This window comes from Dromiciops gliroides, chromosome 6 (assembly GCF_019393635.1).
Source record: "Dromiciops gliroides isolate mDroGli1 chromosome 6, mDroGli1.pri, whole genome shotgun sequence".
Taxonomy (NCBI): domain Eukaryota; kingdom Metazoa; phylum Chordata; class Mammalia; order Microbiotheria; family Microbiotheriidae; genus Dromiciops; species Dromiciops gliroides.
The window spans coordinates 53,221,393-53,242,510 of NC_057866.1; the positions used below are offsets into that span (position 1 = coordinate 53,221,393).

The 21,118-nt window shown below is 45.0% G+C and overlaps 1 protein-coding gene across 3 annotated transcripts in view; it reads left to right on the forward strand.

The window, feature by feature from the left end:
• The first annotated feature begins 1,306 nt into the window (after positions 1–1,306).
• Positions 1,307–21,118, forward strand: part of DKK3 (dickkopf WNT signaling pathway inhibitor 3) — a 66,001-nt gene continuing 46,189 nt past the window's right edge. The window contains exons 1-4 of one of the 3 annotated variants that reach the window (XM_043972860.1): positions 1,307–1,436; positions 2,369–2,663; positions 13,058–13,195; positions 13,768–13,848. In XM_043972860.1, coding sequence (XP_043828795.1) covers positions 2,391–2,663; positions 13,058–13,195; positions 13,768–13,848 — 492 coding nt within the window. In that variant the 5' untranslated portion in view covers positions 1,307–1,436; positions 2,369–2,390. Of the gene's footprint in view, positions 1,460–1,864; positions 1,899–2,368; positions 2,664–13,057; positions 13,196–13,767; positions 13,849–21,118 lie in introns of those variants that run through there. The other 2 variants (XM_043972861.1, XM_043972862.1) reach the window with 2 other exon arrangements.

Genomic DNA, 21,118 nt, shown 5'->3' on the forward strand with positions numbered 1-21,118 from the left:
GGTCTGGACTGGGGATAGACTTGGGCAGAGAGCAATCAGAAGGCTACTACAATAATCCAGGGATGTAATGAGAACATGCACCAGGGCAGTGGCAAAGACAGAGGAGAGAAGGGGGCACATATAAAATATGTTATGAAGGTAAAAATCAACAGTATTTGGCAACTGAATGGAAAGGGAGGTGAGAGAGAGTGAGGAGTGGAGGATGACACCTGTGTTGTGAACCTGGGTGACTGAGAGGATGGTGTTACCCTCCACAGAAATAGGGGAGTTTGGGGAAAGGGAGAATTTGGGGGGGAGGGAAAGATAATGTTTATGAGGAAAGAGGGATGGTCAATCAATTTATGACCTCTACCAGGTCAGCTTGGTACCCTTTCTTCAGCTTAAAGCCTTAGAGAGTTTTCTGTGGGTACTAAGAGATTGAATGATTTGCCCAAAGTCACACACCTAGTGGGTGTCAGATGTAGGCCTTGAACCCAGCTTTTTCTGACTCAGAGGCAGATTCTCCATCCACTACTCTATTCTGCCCTGTCAGGACCAGCACCCGCAAGGAAGCAAAAGGAGAAAATGAGGTGGGCATATTGTAGGTTCGTCATGGATTGATGCGCTGGTTCTTAGTGGCGGTTCTCCCTTTTTAAATCCTTCCTTTTAGGCCCACTAGGTATGTGACTGACTCCCGCCTCTCCATAACCTCCCCCGCCCTCCCCGCCCACCTCTTACTCTGCTGCTTGATTTCGACCTTAATGTCAAGATGTGGTGAGGTTCCAAGTGCCAAGATAGAATAGCTATTGGTCTCCCTGGTCTACACTGATTGTGGGGTGGAAGTAGTCCTCGGGGACTTTAAAGATGTCTCTAATCTCTTTGGGATAGGGAAACTGAGGCGGGGGGAGGAGGGAATGCACTTGTCCAAGGTCATACAGCCAATCAATGGCAGAACTGCGACTAGAGCACAGCTTTCCTCTTTCTTAGGCCAGGGCTTCCCCCTCCTCCGCCCCATTTGCCTATCGCTCAACTCAGGGCCCTGGGTGCTGGGTCTATCTGGGTTTCCTGAGCTCCGCCCCAGCTGCAGCTGCCAGGGAGAGGACGGCATCCAGGACTCAGTAACTGCGGGAGCGCCTTGCTCCGCTTTGTCGGAGCCTCAGGACCCCTCAGCCCTCCCTGCCCCACCCCGCCCCTCTCGCAGGCATCTTGGACCGCCCCAGGAGTGCCGGGGAGCCAGCCAATGGTGGAGGGCGGCTCAGACAGCCCGCCTCTGATCGCACTGCCCGACAGGCAGGCAGGCAGGCAGACTGGGAAGCTTCGCTGCGGACGGATCTCAGGCGGGTACCAGACGCCGCATCTCCCAGTCCTCCCGGGCCGGTCCTTCGGTTCCGGCCACCCGCGGGAGCCGCCCGGCTCTCCCCCAGCAGCGGCGGCGGCGGCCATTCGGGGAAGCGCAGGTCAGCAAGCCAAGGCCACCTCGGTACGGGGGGCGGCGGCGGAGGCCCGATCCAGGGGAGGGAGCGAGCGAACTGGAAGAGGGGATGAGAAGGGGGTATCCCTAGGGACCAAGCACACAGGGCAAGAAGCTGGGAGGGAGGCAGAGAGGCAGGACTGGTAGGGAGGTAGGGACCTCAGCGCGGGGTGGGGTGGGGTGGGGTGGGGGAAGGCGGCAGCTCCTGGAGAAGGGGCAGGAGTCTGAGCCAGGCACTGGGGACATCCCTGGGGAGAACCCGGAGGGAGCCGGGGGAGGGGGAATGAAGGGTAATACTGGAGGGAGGGGGGAAGGGGTAGGCGTAGGATGGAGGGAGGAAAGCCAGAGGGACATCCCTGGGAGGGGTTCGGGGAAAGGGACGGGGCATCCCTGGGGAGGAGCGGGAAGGAGCGGGTTGCGGGGAGAGCAGGAGGCGAGAAGGCTGGACGTAAATGGGGAGGGAAGGAGAAGGGTCGTGGCTGGAAGGGGACTGAGGGGACAGCGCTGGGAGGGGGCTCAGGGAACAGCCCGGGGGATTCCCCGGGGAAAGGCTGGAAAGAGAGAGAGTGAAAGGAAGGGAGGCAATTGAAGGGAGATGAGGAGGAAGGGAGGGAGAAGGATGAGGGGTGCAAGGGGGTTCAGGGAAGGGACTGGGGGGACTTCCCCGGGGAAAGGCCAGAGGGAGCTGAGGAGCGAGGCACGAAGCCCAACGGGGTCAGCTCTGGCCGGGGGATCGGGGCTGGGGCTGGGGCTGGGCTCTGAGCCAGGGCCTAGAGCAGCCCTTGGAGCCGGGTAGAGGAAAGGAGGGAGGGCTGGCCGGCCGCGGGAGACGGGCAGGGTGCTGGGGTAGGCAGCGAACTGCAGAGACAGGGCAGCTGCGGAACCTGAGCGTCACCGCGCTGGCTCTTCCCCGCACAGGCAGGCGCTGCAGGCGCTGAGGATGCTGCTGCCCCCGAGGATGCTGCTCTTCCCGAGGCTGCTGCTGCTCGGGCTCCTGGCTGGAGCGGGGCGAGCCGCCCCGGCCCCCTCCACTCTGCCCATGAGCGCCTCTCCCTTCCCCATGGTCCCCTCCCCCGCATTCCATGGCCAGCGGGAAGGGCCCCTGGCCGCCCTCACCTTTCCGCAGGAGGAAGCCACCCTCGACGAGATGTTCCGTGAGGTGGAGGAATTGATGGAAGACACGCAGCACAAGCTGCAGAGCGCCGTGGATGAGGTGGGTGCGCCGAGCCAGTGAGCGAACCGGCTTCTGGGTCTGGGGGATAGCAGCCCGATCCAGCTATGCCCCGGGCCGGGCCACTGGCGGGATCCTGGGTGGGAGGGCAGAGGTTCACGTGTGCCCTAGGTCAACCAGTCAGTCAACAAGCGTTTACTTGCACATACTACGCGCCAGGAACGGTGAAAAGAGCAAGTGGCCATGGGCAAGTCATCTTGGTCTACCCAGAGGGACCATCAAGACACCTACCCTGGCTATGGGGAGAAACATGAATAGACCTGGTCAGGCGCGGGAAAGAAGTCCCAGGAGCTTTTTCTTGGAGAGCTTGATAATGACAATCCCCATTTGCTAGTCCATGGTCCACAGGAGCTGGGGTTTCCTGCTGGTGAGCTCATCCCCCATACCCCATCCAGGTGTTTTATCCTCTAGCTGGTTGGTGCCCTGGGGCTACTTTCAGCCTCCATCAAAGGGGAGCTGGTTATAGAAAAGGATTCTGGGAAGTGTAGGGCCTTTGTTATCAACCCAAGTATGATTTGGAGACAGGAAAAAGAAGTAAAAAATATCCTTGTCTTGTGGCCTCCCAGATGAGTCCAGGCTTTCAAAAGCACTGGTCTGAACTCAGCAATTATTTATTAAGCATTCATATCGTGCCAAACACTGTCCTAGGTTCTGGAGATACAAATATACTAGTCCTACCGTGGGCAAGTCACTTAACCCTCATTGCCACCCCCCCCCAAATACACCAGTCCCTAGCCTCAAGGAGCTTACATTTTACTGAGGGATAGGGCACCTACAGATTGATTACAGAGAGAGAGGAGAGCTAACACCTAGTGGTAACAGGAAAAGCTTCTTATATTAAATGAGCCTTAAAAGAATCGAAGGCTTTTAAGAAGCAAAGGTGAAGAGGGGATATATTCCAGGCATGAGAGTATAGGGAAAGAGCTGGGGCAAAAGCACAGACAGGAAATAGAATTCTGAATTTGGAAAATTAGTTAGAAGTCCAGTTTGGCAGAAACATAGAGAATATACAAAGAAGCAATGTGAAATCATTCTGGAAACGTAGGTTGGAGCAAGATAGTGGAGGGCTTTAAATGCCAAGCTGAGGAGTGTGGGTTTTATCTTCAGGGAAATAGGGAGCCACTGAACATTTTTGAGCAAATGAGAGATAGGGAAAGACCTGTGCTCTAGGAAGATTATTCTGGCAGCTATGTGCTTATGACAGATTAGAGCTGGGAGAACAAAAAACTGGGATACCAACTAAGAGCTGGTCTCAGCAGGCCAATGGGGAGGTGATGAAGGCCTCTTGTAGGGCAGTGGCCTTGTGAGCAAAGAGAAAGGAAAAGACACAAGAGATGATCTAAGGTGTCGTGGGTAGGTTGATAGCCTAGCCGTCCCTTTCCTTTTTATGAGGAGGCTAAATTGCCTAAACTTTCATTAACCCTTAGCCTGTCTTATTAACCATTTTCACTTATTTTAAAAAATAAGTTTTAATATTGTCCATTTTTTGGTTGTAAATGCCACAGTTGTTCCTGGATATCATTTCACTTCAACCATCTAGGAGTGAACCTTTCCTTTTAATAAAGAGAAACAACTGAAACTTATTTTTTTTTTACACTTGATACTATGACTATACCTGACAATGTAAACACCATCCCAGGAAGTGGGGAGATATGGTTCATTTCTATTTGGGTCCAAGATTGGTTATTAACATTACTCAGAGTTCACTGGTTTATCCTTTTTCAGGGCTTAAGGTTTGAAATTCATCTTTCTGACTTAGTTGATACACTCTTCAGAAAAGAGTCAGCTAGAGGTCCAATGTGACAGGAAGCCCAAGAATCACCCCTCTCTTCCTTGGTTAGAGTGGCTCTGACCAAACCTATGGCTTTGTCCTACTCCATCCAATGCCAAGAAAAGTTTCCAAGCTGTATAGACTCTGTCTTACCCACAGTACCACATGGGACACTTTGCTTAAATCCCAAGATGTTTCTTACCAAAGGGGATAGATCTTTGGTTTTCCCTAGGCCTAGGTTAAATTTGGGAGTTCCTGCCACTTCTCCCAAGTTGGGATATGCTGGGCCTGGATTGTGTCAAAAGATCCTAGATTTAGTTAGGAGAAATCTAACAAAATCATCTGGAAATCAACCCCAAATCATCTAGTCTATGTCCTCCCCTTTCTTTTATATTTAAGGAAACCGACATCCTAATAGGTTATGATTTGATCATGATAAAATGGAGCCCATGTAGAATTGTGGAAAGATCCCTCAAGTCAGAGAACCTGAGTTTGAATCCTGACTCTGCTAATTACTCTCTATATAATCCTGGTCAACTCACTTAACTTTCCTAGGTCTCAGTTCTCTCATTTCTAGAACCAAGAGATCAGTCTAGATGAACTCTAATATCCCTTTGAATCCTGACTTCACAGTCCTATAACCTTATGGACAAAGGCAGCTGCCCCAGTGGCTCAGGTCTTATTAACAACCTGGATTTGGTTTCCAGCCAACAGCAAAATGGTCCAGATCCTGGTATTCCCATTTTCAATTTCCCGATGTCTGGCAAAGGATACTAGGATGTTAATGTGATTGTACATATATAACCTATATCAGATTGCTTGCTGTCTTGGGGAGGGGGGAGGGAAGGAGGAAAATTTGAAACTAGAAATCTTATAAAAACAAATGTTGAAAACTATCTCTACTTGTAACTGGAAAATAATAAAATAGTTTTATGGGGGAAAAAAGGATTCTAGAATGTAGCGATAAGACAGAGGGAAGCCAGACAGGCCCATAAAGGAGTACTTCAACTTAACTTTATTATTTCAGAGTCAGCTCAGCTAAAACTGTCTCCATTTTCAGAGAGATACGACTGTGCACGCTCTGGCCTTGCTCAAGGCTGACTCATGCATTTCCTTTAACTTATTTCAACTTCTTCTGGGCAAGAAAGAGGATTCCCACCAAGAAGAAAGAGGCCAACCGCGTATTTTATTTCAGTTGAAGCTTTTTTCCATTTTCTATAAAACTTTAATTGGCATTTGAAACTTAAACTTCGAGCAGGCATCGGTGCTAGAAGGAATCTGGGAATGACTTGATTGACCAAATGTCAATTCAAAGTGTGGCCATGTCTCATTTTGTGGCTAAATTATCCACAATGGCCACACGTTACTCAAATCAGCAGGTAGTTATCCATAATATGCATTGGCTAAGAGTGTGGTAAGGGTTTAGTTTAAATTCTTAATGATACTAGAAAAACCAGTGATAGAGAGTTAGGAATATGGTGTGGCCAATGATCTTAATCATAGAGGCTAGATCTCTGGACTTTAATTAGATCCTCAAGTCACTCTACCTGTCTGAGCTTCAGTGTCTTAATCTGAAAAAAGGAGATAATAGAGATAATACTTACACTCTTTACCTTGAGGGATAGTAGCAAATGAGATAATTCAGGGATAGGGGGAGGAGGAAGAGAGAAAATTTGGTTCATTAGCACGAATATGGATATATTTGTCACACAAATGAGATAATTCAATAATAAGTATCTATTAGGCACCAATTGTGTTCCAGGCACCATGCTAGGTGCTCAGGTAAATAACACAGCCCCTGTCTTCAAGGAGTTTACATTTTTACTGGAGATGCTACAACATATTTATAAGTAAAACCAAAATATGTGAAGAGTAACACAAAGTTGTTGTTTTTGTCCTTCATTCTCAAAGAAGACGATGAGAGATGTCATGATTTGTAATGAATTGGATTAAAGTGAGGAAAGGCTGGGCAAAGTCATGAGCCTCACTCTGTCCTCCAGAGCCATCTGGGTCCAGTGGCAAGATATACATCAGGACAACTGGAGCTGACCCCAGATGTTTAAGGCAATTGTGGTTAAGTGACTTGGCCAGGTTGGCACAGCTAGTAAGTGTCAGGTCAGATTTAAAACTCAGGTACTCCCAACTTTAGGGCCTGTGCTCAATCCACGGCACCCCCTAGCCTCCCAACACAAAGTAACTTCACGAGGGGAAAGTGCCACTACAAGGATGGGGGCATGAGGAAAAGCCTTGTGTAATAGGTGGTATCTGAGCTGTGCTTTGAAAGAAGCTAGTGGCTTTTAGAGGTGGAGATAAGAAAAAGGTGTCCCTGATGTGGGAGACCATTTGTACAATTTTATAGAGGAAGGAGATGGGATATAGTGTATGTGGAACAGGTGTATATTGAGTCAGTAAATATTTGTAAATGTAATGAAGTGGTATATGTAAGGTTGAGCTAGTAGGTGTACTTGTTCCAGCAGCACATGGAGACAAGTTAATTTCTCTCTCTGGGATTTGTTTCCTCACCTATAAAATGAGGTCAGACTAGACAGCCTGTAAATTCCCTTCTAGATCTAAATCTTTGATTCTGTAAAGTTAACATTATCATGGCAGGTTCGTATCACAGAATCTGAACTGGAAGTATGTTTCAGAGGTCATCTGACCCAAAATATACTTGACTGAGAAGCCTCTCTACAATATTGCTGCCAATTGGTTTTTCATACTCTTTGAAGATTTGCAGTGTAGAAGGAACCCACTGCCTCTGGAGGTAGTCCAGTCTATTTTTGGACAGCTCTAATTATTAAGAAGTTTTCCACTATACATATTTATTTATTTTTCAATCATATCCAACTCTTTGTTACCCCTTTTGGGTTTTCTTGACAGAACTATTGGAGTGGCTTACCATTTCCTTCTCCAGTTCATTTTATAGATGAGGTAAGTGAGGAGAACAGGGTTAAGTGACTTGCCCAGGGTCACGCAGCTAGAAAGTAAGTATCTGAGAAAAATTTGAATTCAGAAAGATGAATCTTCTTAACTCCATGCCTGGCACTCTATCCACTGCACCACCTAGCTCCCCACCCCCCACCCCCTCCCCCCCAACTACAGGGCCTAAATCTGCCCCTCTGCAGCTTCCTCCCATTGCTTTGACTTCTGCCTTTTGGATGCAAGCAGAATGAGATTAATTCCTAGTCAGATCTTGCTAATCCTTTCCTTCCTGGGGCACAGTGACCGCAATGGCATAGGAGATAGAGCACTGGGCCTGGAGCTAGGAAGAGGAGTCCAAATCTGACCTGAGACACTTAGTAGCTGTGTGACTCTAGACAAGTCATTTAACCTATGCCTCAGTTTCCCCAACCATAAAATGTGGGAAATTATAATAGCGCCTGCCTCTCAGGGTTGTTGTAAGAAACAAATGAGATTATATCTGTAAAGCATGTTACACATAGTAGGTGCTTAATCAATGTTTGTTTCCTTCATTTCTATCCAATCTTCTGGTTGTCTTGCCTCCCTAGGTAAGGAGGATGATATTTTTCCATGAAAGCAATAATGTTCTTACCAAGGCAACGTTATTGCTTTTCTATTGCTGAGAAGAGGGGACCATGCAGACCTCACTCAATTTCTGGCATCAATTTTTTGTAGAGTTATATCATGATTTTGCTGTTAGATTTCTCAGCATTTCACATAGTCCAGCTTCATCAGGCTGTTGTTTTCCTGAAAATGGGGCTGGGGGTGGGGGTGGGAACAGCAAGTTATATTCAATTGTAAGTCACTGGTGGAAGGAGTGAGTAAGGCTGCAGGCAGCTGCATTACATACTGATTTTGTCATCCAGTTTGGTGATAACAGCAGTTAATACTTATATTCCACTGAGCTCTCTACAGTTTGCAAAATGTTTTCATGTGTCCTAGCACATGAGATTTTCATAACAGCCTTGCAAGTAAGAAAGGGTAGGAACTATGTCTCATGCTCCCAATCATTTACAGAGGCAGCTTGGTATAGTGAATGGAATATTTGAAATGGAGTCAGGAAGAGCTGGGTTTGAATCCTGCCTCAGATGCTTACTCAATATTCGACCTTGGGGAAGTCACTAAACCTCAGCCTCCATTTCATGATCTGTAAAATGGGAATAATAACCCTAGCTATTACTTCAAAGGGTTGTTTTGGGAATCATTGAAGTAATCCAAGTAAAACACTTGGAAAACTTTGAAGAGCTTGATATTTATTCATGATTGCTTGTTATTTTTCATTATTTCTTTATTATGGCTGTTTTTTCCCCTATAGGCATTGTAGAAAGATTGACTGGCTGGGAGACCTAGGTTCTAGTCCCAGCTCTGCTAGAGGCAGTGTGGCGTAATAGATAGAGCACTGGACTTGGTATCATAAAGACCTGGATTTCAACCCCATCTCAGACATTCATTAACTATGTAATGAGCCTGGCCAATCAATTAACAAACATTATCTAAGTGCCTTTTTTTTGTTCCAGACACTGAGCTAGGCATATACAAAGAATAAAATTGTCCTTACTCTCAAGGAGCTATAATCTAGCAAGTAATTTAATCAAGGCAAGTCACTTCACCTCTCTGGAGCTCAATTTCCTAATCTGTAAAATGGGAAGGGGTAGACTAGATGATCTTTAAGGTCTCTTTCAAGCCTGAATCTATGATTCTACGGTGTAACCTTGCACTTGCATCAGCTCTTTGACTCAGTTTCACACTCTGAGAAATAGGTATTTCTCTCTTATGTTTAATAATTATTGTGTTATGACCAAGGTCTTTCCCCTTTTCTACTTCCTCATTCAAAAAAACAATCAGTGTGGGAAACCTCTCAGAGATTTTGCCAGACTAAGATCTAATCAGACAGTGAAAGAAATTTTAAATATGGGCTAATGGCTGTATTCCTGCTCATTGTGTTTGCTCAGACAGGCCTGGGAAAAAGGTTGATTCTCCTTATTATCAAGACAGGTGATATGGAAATTAATGTGTCTTTGACCACGATTTGAGTGACCTTCATTTTAATATAGCCCACACTGGTATTTGTGTTAACCAGTCTGAGTTGATTACCACCCTTCTGGAACACCTGCTCTTTGAAGGGCATATAAACTGTGAACCCACCACCATTAGGGGTCTTTGGTCCAAGAAACATGGCCAAATGATGATCCTTTTATTAATAGCCTGTTGGCCTTATTAATAAAATGATTAAATTACCCCAAAATGATGTCCCTTGGACTTTTTAATCATCACACCACATGTGCAATGCTGGAGGCAGACTGGAAAGGACTTTCAAGGTCACCTAGTCCAAACCCTTATTTTATAGAGAAGATACAATGACCCAGAAAGGTGACGTGTCTGAGACTATCAAAGCTGGGATTTGAACCCAGAGCTGCTTCTGCTGGATTCTGTGCTCTTTCTACCACAGTGTGCTTCTTCTCCCTGGCTCTAGCATTCTATTATTTATTTATGATCCTGGCGAATCTAATCACTTGCTGTGTTGTTAGATTGTCTTATTGCCAGAACCCAGGTTCTGAGATGGAATGAATACCTTCCCCTATTATCACATTATGCATCTATAATGGGCTCGTGGAAGCCATAAGTTGCGTATGTGCCATTTTTAATAGGCAACATAGACTTTCTGTGCTGAATATGACATGTTAAATGCCCAAGTTTGCCTGCTAGGGTAATAACAGTTATGGGTGCATAAAATTTCCGTGATAAAGCTGCACTTTCCATGGTTTATGATGCTGTTAAAAGGGCTTTAGCTCATTCTGCTGAGAATGATTTTACACAAAGGCTCATTTCTGTTGCATTAAGTGAAGTGAAGACTTGCTCGTTATTTGCTTATTGGACCAATACAGGAAACCAAATTGGATCATTCAGATGCCAAAGTGGATTGTTCTCCCTGGGCTTAGATAGCTAGCCAGCAAGATCATTTGTTAAGCTCTTACTATGTGCTAGGCACCGAAGGTACAGAGACCAAATTAACCATATGATGGCCAAATTATCACTTCTTTCTTAGTAGGTGGCTTTGCCTCCTGCTTTGTGGAGAATATTGAGATGACCTGCCTTGGGTTCCCATCTGTAGATATCCCTAAATCTATCCTTCCCATCCTTCTCTCTGGTCTCTATGGAAAAGACTTTTCTTTGAAACTAACCCCTTCTTGTCTTAAACTAGCTGAAAACTGCACTAAAGATTCCATACTTTCTGATTTCTTCTCCCAGTATTGGAGTTCACACATGCTTTCCCTGTCCTTGTCCTTGTCCCTGTCCCTCCCTCTCCCCTCCCCTCTTCTTCTTCTCTCTCTCTCCTTCTCTCTCTCTCTCTCTCTCTCTCTCTCTCTCTCTCTCCTCCCCTCCTCTCCCCTCCCCTCCCCTCCCTTCCCCTCTCCTCTCCTCTCCTCTCATCTTAATTTCTATCTCTCACCATTATGACAGAATTAGATCATTTCAGAGTTGGAAGGGACCTCAGTAGCCATCTAGTCAATCAGCAAGCACTTATTAAGCCCCTACTATGTGCCAGGCACTGTGGTAGGTGACAAGGACACAAAGGCAAAGAATGCAACAAGCCATACTTACAAGAAGCTAAGTCCCAACCACACCTGCGAAAGGGCTCCCTCTACAATATACTTGAGAAGTGGCCATTCAGCCTTAGCCTGAAGCTCTCTAGTGAGGAAATACCCCTATTTCACAAGGCAGCCATTTCATTTTGAGATAACTCCAATAAATTGGAAGTTGTTCTACATATTAAGCCAAAATTTGTCTCCACAACTTCTACCCTTTGATCTTAGTAAATTAGTTCCCTGGGGCTGAGCAGAACAAGATCAATCCTTTCCCCACACAACAGCCCTTTGTAGTTCCTTGCTCTGCACCTACAAACATACTCGCCTCTCCCTTATATTTGAAAAAGAAAAGCCCACAAAACCCAACCTTCTTTGGACCCTGCTCTGACCTCTAGCTACCATCCAGTCTATTGCCCTTATTTTGTTGCCAGTATCCTCAAACCAGAGTCTATACCCACTGTTCCCATTTTATATTGGACCCTTCACACTCTGGCTTCTGCTTCTAGAGACTGCAGGTTAGCAATGATCTCTCCCTTCCTAATTACAGAGTGCCTTTTCTCATTCACCTTCCACCTCCACTTCACTCTGATGTATTCTACCAGGGACCACCTCCTCTTTGAAGCTTTCCTCATGCCTCTAGTTTCTCTCCCTCTTACCCCCTCCCCCACAAAAGAAAAGAGAAGGGAAGGGAAGGGGAAAGAAGGAAGGGAAAGGGGAAGGGAAAGAAGAGGAAGGGGAAAGCGAAGGGGAAGGGAAAGAAGAAGGGGAAGGGGAATGGGAATGGAAAGAAGGAGAAAGGGAAGGGAAAAGAAGAAGAAGTAGAAGGGGAAGGGAAAGAAGAAGGGGAAGAGGAAGGGGAAGGGAAAGAAGAGGGGGAAGGGGAAGGGGAGGAGGAAGGGGAGAAAATGTGTATATCTTATCTTTTTTCTAGACTGGTCCTTTTGCTGTTCCTCACACATAACCAGCACTCTATCTCCCATCTCCTCCCCAAACCACGCTTGTGTTTATTTAATTTCTATGTTGCATATGCCTGTCTGTGTACACATCCCCCTCCCCCCATCTTCTAAAAGTCATAGAGTGCTCCTTCTCTGTGTTTGTTACCCTGGCACTTTAGTACCATGCCTGGTACTTGATGGAGGCTTAGTTAAGTCCATGTGTCAGCCCTTCAGCTGCTGGATGACAGAGGTCATTGTCCAAGTTAAACCCATTTCTTTCAGCTTAGCCTGAAATCGTATGGTTTCACCAGCCTCATTCTCCCTCCCCCAACCCCAGCCTCCACCATCTTGGCTGCCCATGCCTGGTAGTACTCTGTCTTGTCAATGCTCCTCTTTAGATATGGCCCCTAGAATTGGACTCAACCTCCAGATGTGGTTAAACAGAGGATGACAGCAGGACACAGACCTTGTTCTATTGCTTAGGTAATGATGCCTTCACTTCTCCGTCCTCTGCCCACCATGCCCTAGAGGCAGTTGGGTAGCAGGGTGCATAGAGTACTGCTCTTAGCATCAGGAAGACCTAAATTCAAATCTGGATTCAGATATTTACTAGCTGTGTGAATCTTGGATAAGTCACTTAACCCCTATTTACCTCAGTTCTCCATCTATAAAATGGGAACACAACAGAGAAGGAAATGGCAAACTACTCCCGTATCTTTGTCCATGTAGAGCTGGACATGACTGAACTACTGAACAACCTACTTCTTCTCAGGTTCTCTGGCTGCCCAGGAGGAGGGTTTCATAGAAGCCCGGGATTTCAGGATTGCAGATCATCATCATTTTAAGAGGAGAGAAGTGAAGTCTAGGCAGGAGTTACTCATTCAAGGTAACAGAAAAAGATAGTAGCAGAGGTGGATCTGGGAGAGAGCTCTCTGGACTCCTTGTCCATTTGGTCTTTATGGTTTCACTGTCATGCCCCACTCCTGACTGGGAAATTGAAGCCCGGGTTTCCTGTGTCAGGGATGAGCACCACCCCACCGATGCCCCTTCCAGTCAGTTGGGCTCTGACTGATCACTTTCAGACAAATCAGATTGCTCATCAGGCTCTTATTGAATCTGTAGATGAAAGCAGAGGAGGAAGCCACGAAAGCTTCATCAGAAGTCATCCTGCAAGAGCTGCCTCCCAATTTCCACAATGACTCTCACAGTGAAATCAAGGTTGGAAACAAAACCATCTACAGGCACCAGGAAATTGACAAGGTATGAGACATGCGCGGCACCTCATCACAGCTGTAGCACCAGCAGGCTTTCTTCCCATGGGAAAATAGGGGTCTCACCCATCTTTTTTTCCAGAGAGAGCTCCCTCCTAACACCATGTGGAATTCTTCTGTGTTCAGGCTGGAAGACCAGCGTCATTCATTCAAGCAGTATTTATACTGTTTCCACGTGGAGATGATAATTACAGCCAGAGGCAACAATGAATTTCTCCTTTTCACTTGACTTGTGGAATGAAGGGGGTGTTGGGGGATGCCCCAGGGGTAGGTGCAGGGGCCTGTTGTGGAGTTCAGACACTGAGACATGGTCTGGGAAAGCACTTGAGACAGTCGAGGGTTATTCACTAGGAAGGTCTGGTTGCACTGGTCATTATTATTTAGGGCCGAATCTGATTAATTTTCATGTACCTGGGAAGGAAAGGGCAAGTGTTAAGAATCAGGTTGTTTTTCCAGATGTGTCTCCCTTGGGAACGGAGAAGAACCTTGGGACTGATTTGTTGGATGAACCTTGAACCGAATGTTACATTTGTCCTCACTGCGCCAATGTTTCCATCCTAGGTAACCAACAATCAAACTGGACAAACAGTTGTTTCAGAGACCATTATTACCACTATAAAGGATGAAGAGAAAAGGAATCATGTAAGTCCCAGCTATTCCTTCTTTATTTCCTGCATTCCAATAATAGCAAGCCCAAGCGTTGGCTTCCACCATGAGCAAGAGGACAGGATTATGTTTAGGGTTGGTCCTCTTATCCAATGCTGCCATTTTACAGATGAGAAAAATGAGGGCTGGGGGATGGGTGGAGGGGAGATGTCATGGGATCATAGATGTAAATCTGGATGGGACCTCAGAAGCCATATCTAGACAGAAAAGACATTTATTAAGCACTTATTGTGTACCAGGTATTGTTCTAACAGCTGAGGATATAAGTATAAACAAGCAGTAAAATCACTCTTAAGGAAGTTACATTCTTTTTTTTTTAATTTTTTTTAAGTGAGGCAATTGGGGTTAAGTGACTTGCCCAGGGTCACACAGCAAGTAAGTGTTAAGTGTCTGAGGCCGGATCTGAACTCAAGTACTCCTGACTCCAGGGCCGGTGCTCTATCCACTGCGCCATGTAGCTGCCCAGGAAGTTACATTCTAATGGGGAAAGAGAACAGAAAAGGGGGGAGCTGAAAACAAGAAGAGACCATGTTCAGTGTCATAGAGTGAAGCAGTCTAGGAAGTTGCATGGAGGCCTGGGCCCCTGTAAGATAAGGCAAGAGCCAAGGGATTTAGGCCCTATGGGCCACCAAGGTGGTGAATCAGTTGCTATAGACCCATGGAGTTTAACAGCATGGGCCAACCAGTATCACGGAGGGCAATGGCAAGAAAGCACAGGCTTAGAATTGGAAGAAGGGCTTCCAGCCACTCCAGAACTTGAATACCTATTTTGTGTCAGCCTCTGGTTACCATGTTACACAAAGGTCGTCCCAAAGATTGAAGTATTCCTCAATGTTTTATACTCAGAAAACACAGTGGGCCATTCATTCCTGGACTAGAACCGATGGTTAAGAGGAAAACGGAGGAGGGATGTGAGCCAACAGCAGTAATGGGAACATATATTTTGAACTGGAATAGACTTGAAAGGTCATCTATTTCAACTCCTTCAGTTTTACAGATGGGGGAAACCAAGCCCAGAGGGTTAAGTGACATAATCCAGGTGCCACTAGCAGAACTGGGAATTGAACTAAGGTCTTAGGACTCAAGGTCTGGTGATCTATCTTCTGTACCACCCAGGAGGTAGTATCTAGGTTCAAATTTCTATGTTCTGAGAAAAAGGGCAGGCCTGCATGCTCCCTACCCCACCCTACCAGAATAACTTCAGAAGACGTATTTGACAATTAAAAAAAATTTTTTTAAAAGCTTTGTTGATTTTTTCTCCAATATATTTTTTATTTATTTCATTAAATATTTCTCAATCACATGTAAAAACCATTTTAACATTCTTTTTTTTTAAAGTTTGAGTTCCAAATTCTCTCCCTCCTTTTACCTCATCTTCCTTAAATAGACAAGCAATTTGATATCAATTATACATGTGAAGTCATGCAAAACATATTTCTATTAGTCATGTGGCAAAAGACATTAGTTGATTTTTTTGAAAACATTCCGATCACTTCCTGACTCCTTCTTGTCTATAGAATCCTCCTTTGTTTAAAAAAAATGACCGCTAAGCCCAACAAACCAACACACTGGTTATGACTGACAAGGTATGCCCCTTTCTATGCCTGCTGAGAGGCAGGAAGCATATTTCCCTGTCAGTTCTCTGAAGTCACTGTTGGTTACCTCATCAATCATCATTCTGTGACCCTTTCAGTGTTGTTTTACCTTATGTTATTTTTGTTACATATGAGGCATTCTCCAAATATTTTCCACCACATTTACTGCCTCTATTCTATGTGGATCGCATCTCTCCAGAGCAGGATTTCTTAGCCCAGAGATCTCTTAGGGATACACTCCAGAGCATCTGTAACTTCAATGGCCAAAAGAAAATAAAATACACATTATTTTCATTAACTTTTGGTTTCCTTTCTAATCTATGTATTTTATTTTATGCATTTAAAAAGATTATTTGGAGAAGAGCTCCGTAGATTCCATCAGTCTCCCAAAGGGGTCCAGGACCCACAAAGAGTTAAGAAAGCCAGCTTTAGAAGGAGGCAGTGGTATCCAAACCTCGATGAGATCAAGTGAACAGCACATTGGGTGCTGCCTGTCTTCACTGGTCTGGAACAGTATCAAGGGGTTTCTTCTGTTGGCCCAGGAGTTGGGCAGCTTGTGGGCCTTTTTTTTTTTTTTTTTTTTGTGGGGCAATGGGGGTTAAGTGACTTGCCCGGAGTCACACAGCTAGTAAGTGTCAAGTGTCTGAGGCCGGATTTGAACTCAGGTACTCTTGAATCCAGGGCTGGTGCTTTATCCACTGTGCCATCTAGCTGCCCCGTGGGCTTTTTTATAAAAGGAGGAATAGCAATTCAGCTAACAAAAAGTGATTCAAACTAACATTTGTTCACACTTACTGTGAGCCACAGAGCCAGACTGTCCTATGGAATGGTAGAGATTCTTTTTTTGTTTGTTTGTTTTTTGGCAGGGCGATGGGGCTTAAGTGACTTGCCCAAGGTCACACAGCTAGTAAGTGTCAAGTGTCTGAGGCCAGATTTGAACTCAGGAACTCCTGAATCCAGGGCCGGTGCTCTATCCACTGCACTACCTAGCTGCCCCTGAGTTTGTTTTGTTTTGTTTTTTTTAAAGATCGACAGCTCTTCTCCTTAGAGATTTTGTGAGTTTCCCCCCCTTTTCCTTATAAAACAAAGCACATTGTAATTAGCCAAGAAAGAGTGAAGAATGAGATCTCTGAGCCACATCAGAAAGAATAGTTTCGTGATATGAATATGCTCTTCCCCAAGACAACAAGGCTGGAGAGTCCCTGGCTTTATGTAAAGATCCAGCAAGCTGGATTTGAGCTCCAGTAGAATTCTACAGTGTGAACATAGATTCCCAGCATTCCAGAGCTGGAAAGGACCCGAGAGTCCATATGATCCAGCCATTACCCAAAAAGGAATTTCCTCTACATCTTCTAGCACTTAGCACAGTGTCTAACTTGTAGTAGGTATTTAAATGTTGATTGATCCCTGACAAATTCTTGGGGCTTTGCCTTTAGTCAAATGTTGGTATTTTTTCCACTTTAATCTGGGGAAGGTTAAAGGGAGATTTAGATTATAGATCGGGTGAAAATAATAGAGTTTCGTATATTCTTTCTTTCATCTAACTGCAACCTGGCCAACATTTTATCTGATTCCATTACCAATTAATAGATAACTGAGCATTTTTAAGTAACTGATAGATCCCAGTCTATGATAAAAGGGGAAATCATCTGCCATCTTGGAGAGAGAGAGAGAGAGTTTTTCCTGCTGCAAGTTTCCAATCCCTTTGGCTTTTGGGGATTTGATCAGGTGTTTTAAAAATCCTTTGGCCGGTGTGCTGTGGGTTGCTGCAAAGGAGAAGGGTAAAAAGAGGGAGGAGGTGAAATGCTGCAAATTGTCAGCTAGGGCCCCTTCCCACTTTCATAGTTAATGATTTTCACAGTTGCTTCTGGAAGTGCATAATGTATAGCAGAAACTCTACTCTAAAAGAAAAAAATATGAAAAAACTTATGCTTTTACTGAATTATGACATATCATATACAGAAAGTAACAGTAGCTGGGTTTGAAATTCATAAATGTAGTTCATTAAAGGGCAGTCAGTCACTGGAGGGGCCAAATTTTCTCCTCTCCTCATCTTTGTATGAATACATATCAAAACCAGAGGCTTGTGGAAATTTACAGGTTATAAGTATATGAAAGCTTGAAAACTTAACACATGTAAATTATGGAACTGTTTTTAGATTTGGAAGTGGGAAGAAGAAAGGGACAATTGAGTTTGTTATTTCACCAGGGGAGACTGGCCAACAATAATGCTCTGGGGTGGGGGGGCAGGTCTTGTGGTTAGTTCTCTTTGCAGGGGCATTTAGCTAGCACCCACTTAACAGGCCAGCAAACAGACTGATTGCTTTCATGGGCAAGGCAGGTTGTGGGGAAAGATAAAGGCAGTGAGAAGGAGGCAGAGCTTTTGAAGTTGGGGAGAGCAAGACCCTTCCTTTGGAGCAGAAAGTAGTGTGCAGAGCAGGGCTTCCCCTCTGGAATTAAGCAATATGCCTGTTTTATGTCCTAATTCCTTGGGTGATTGAGTTTAGATTTACTGTAAAGGGTAGGTTATGTCCAGCAAACTCTGGACTGTTCAAATCCTGACTCCTATAGCTGAACTAAAATGAATGTTAGAGTGCCACCCTCCTATTTTAACAACAAAGGAAGATGAAATCCAGAGAAGGGGTAGGATTTCCCCAGGGTGATGGCAGTATATACCTAGAGCCGGAAGGGAGCTCTGAGGCCATGTCACCGAACCTCCTCATTTTATAGGGGGAAACTGAGGCACAGAGAGTGACTTGCCCAGGATCACACAGCTTTTGGCTATGAGTACGTATACTTTCCACTGCCGCACACTGCCCCAGCTGCAGAATCACGACTAGAACCCAAGCCTCTTGAAGTCATTCATTCCACGTCTTTATTTATTAAGCACCTGCTACCTAAAGCATTGGGCTAAAGGCTAGGGATACAAAGACAAAAGAGAAAACAGTCCCTCCCTTCAAGGGACTCTCTTGGGAGAATGCGATATTTACATGCATAAGTAATCACGTGGTTCACAGGTATGATTTCATTGGCTGGGGGAAATCCCTTGTACCAGTGAGATGCCAAGAGACCAAGTGCTTTGTCAGTGTCACCAGGGCCAGCCCCTCTACATGCCATTACCTGCCCCTGGATCTCAGCAAAACACACGATTTCCAATGTGGTGGTTGGGAGTTGGAAGATGGGGAGGGACTAGCAGCTGTCAGGTATTATAAAATAGTTTTTTATTGCTATCTTTTGCTTTAACATCATCTTCCTTTCCCCCTCTAGCCTTCCTCCTTTCCCTTCCAAAGAACTATCCCTTGGAAATAAAAAAAAATAACTCACAATACAAATACAAACAAAAAATAACATATAAATACAAAAAATAAATTTAAAATGAAGAAGGGAGGGGCAGCTAGGTGGTACAGTGGATAAAACACCAGCCCTGGATTCAAGAGGACCTGAGTTCAAATCCAGCCTCAGACACTTGACACTTACTAGCTGTGTGACCCTGGGCAAGTCACTTAACCCTCATTGCCCAGCAAAAAAAAAAAAAATGAAGAAGGGAAAAACTTAAAAAAAAAAATTAAACTAAACAACATATTGAAAAAATCTGACGCATGCAATGGTCCACAAACGTGGGCTTCAGCTCTATGAAAGGAGCAAGGGGTGGTATCTTCACCCCATGCTGTCAGTTAAGAAGCAGAACCAGTGAGTGTTGATCTACTGTGGTTACGAAAAGAATAAAGGTTTTTTTTAATTTTTAAGGTTTTTTTGCAGGGCAATGAGGGTGAAGTGACTTGCTCAGGTTCACACAGCTAGTAAGTGTCAAGTGTCTGAGTCTGGATTTGAACTCAGGTCCTCCTGAATCCAGGGCCTGTGCTTTATCCACTGTGCCACCTAGCTGCCCCGACAAAGGGGTTTTTAATAATAGTTTTAGAGCCTAGCAAGGGAAGATTTGGAGCATTTTTTTCTTTTCTGAGGGTAGGAAACACTTGAACATGTTTGCCAGCATAGAGGAAGGAGGTGGTACCACAGAGATATGACTGCATATGGGTTCAAGTCCTAGTTCTGAAACTTGTTCCCCTGTGTGACCTTGGTCAAGTCATGTAACCTTCCCAAGGCCTCAGTTTTCCTTTCTTTAAAATGAGTGGTTGGAACTAAGTGACCTGTGTGGTCTTTTTTGTGCTCTCAGTCTATGAGCGCTTTACCTTGCTGGCACGGATGTCAGAAGACATTTCAGTTCTGTCCCTGGCTCTGCGACCTTGGACAATTTACTTAGCCTCTCTGACCATTCATTTCCTCATCTATTTAATGGGAAGAATTATAAAGTTGTGAGAAAAATTCTATAGAAATGTGAACTACTATTATTTCGGGAATAGAAGTAAATTTTTTCTCTGTTCACTAATTCCTCCCAGAGTGAGATCAGCTGTTTCCCCAACAGGCTCTGCACACTGAAATGATGATTCCTAACAATTTATTAAGGGGGATGAAATTCAACAACAATGAAACATTTTTAAAGTCAGTAATGGGGTTTTAAATACTGGCCCTGGAACTTCCTGGATCAGATATCACTTGAAGTGTTCAGGCCCTCCCCAGGGGCTTGGAAATCTTTGGCACAGATCAGCCTATGGAAGCATTTCTTATAATAGGCCTTGACCTACATTCCAGACCATATGTGCTGGCCTCCTACCTGATGGCTGGTTGAGAGAGTTTCCCTGTTAACTTATTTTTCCTTTCCATGTTGTAGAGAAGGGCCTTGTTGTGGGTCAACTTCTTTGGTCACTTGATAGCGTGTTTTGTGTGTGTATCCTTATTCCTCAGTGAATTAAGTTGTCTCGGCCACCCCTATTAATGAATTATAAGGCCCCATGGGAACACCCCACAGACAGGGGCCAGGCCATAAGAGAAGATACCACAGAAGACCTAGAAAGGAGGAGAGCTAGAGAGAAGGAGTCTTTATGTTCTTCTCAAAGCCTTTCTTCCTAAAAGCCCCAAGTTCTCTAGAGGGTGAGAAAAGGTGAGTGTAGCATCATTTCTCAGGGCAGCTAGGTGATACAGTGGATAGAGTGCCGGGCCAAGCATCAGGAAGAACTGAATTCAAATGTGACCTCAGATACTTACTAGCTGTGTGACCATGGACAAGTCACTTCTCCCTGCTTGTCTCAGTTTCCTCGTCTGTAAAGATGAGCTAGAGAAGGAAAGGGGCAAACCTCTCCAGTATCCTTGCCAAGAAAACCCCAAATGGGGTCACAAAGAGTCAGATGGGACCAAAAAGCAAATCAAAAGCAGCATCATTTCTCTTCTTCTTTGTGAGGCATGACTCTTGGCATCATCTATTTCCCTCCTGAGCTTGTATGGGAGAGAGAGGATGCTTGGGCCTCTAAGACTCATATCTAGCATCAGATATAGACAGCTGGAAGGGACCTTAGTTCAGGGTATTTAATCTAACTCCCTTATTTTATAGATAAAGAAGGTTTAAGTGACTTGCCCAAAGTCACATAGGTAGCTAGTAGCAGTGAGGGGATTTGAATCCAGGTCCGTGTGGCCAGGTCCTGCACTCTTTTTACCATACTGTGCTCATATGATTAGCAGTTAACATTTTCATTCATTCAATAATCATTGATTAAATGTCTACTATATGGAAGGCCCAGTGTTAGGTGCTAGGGATA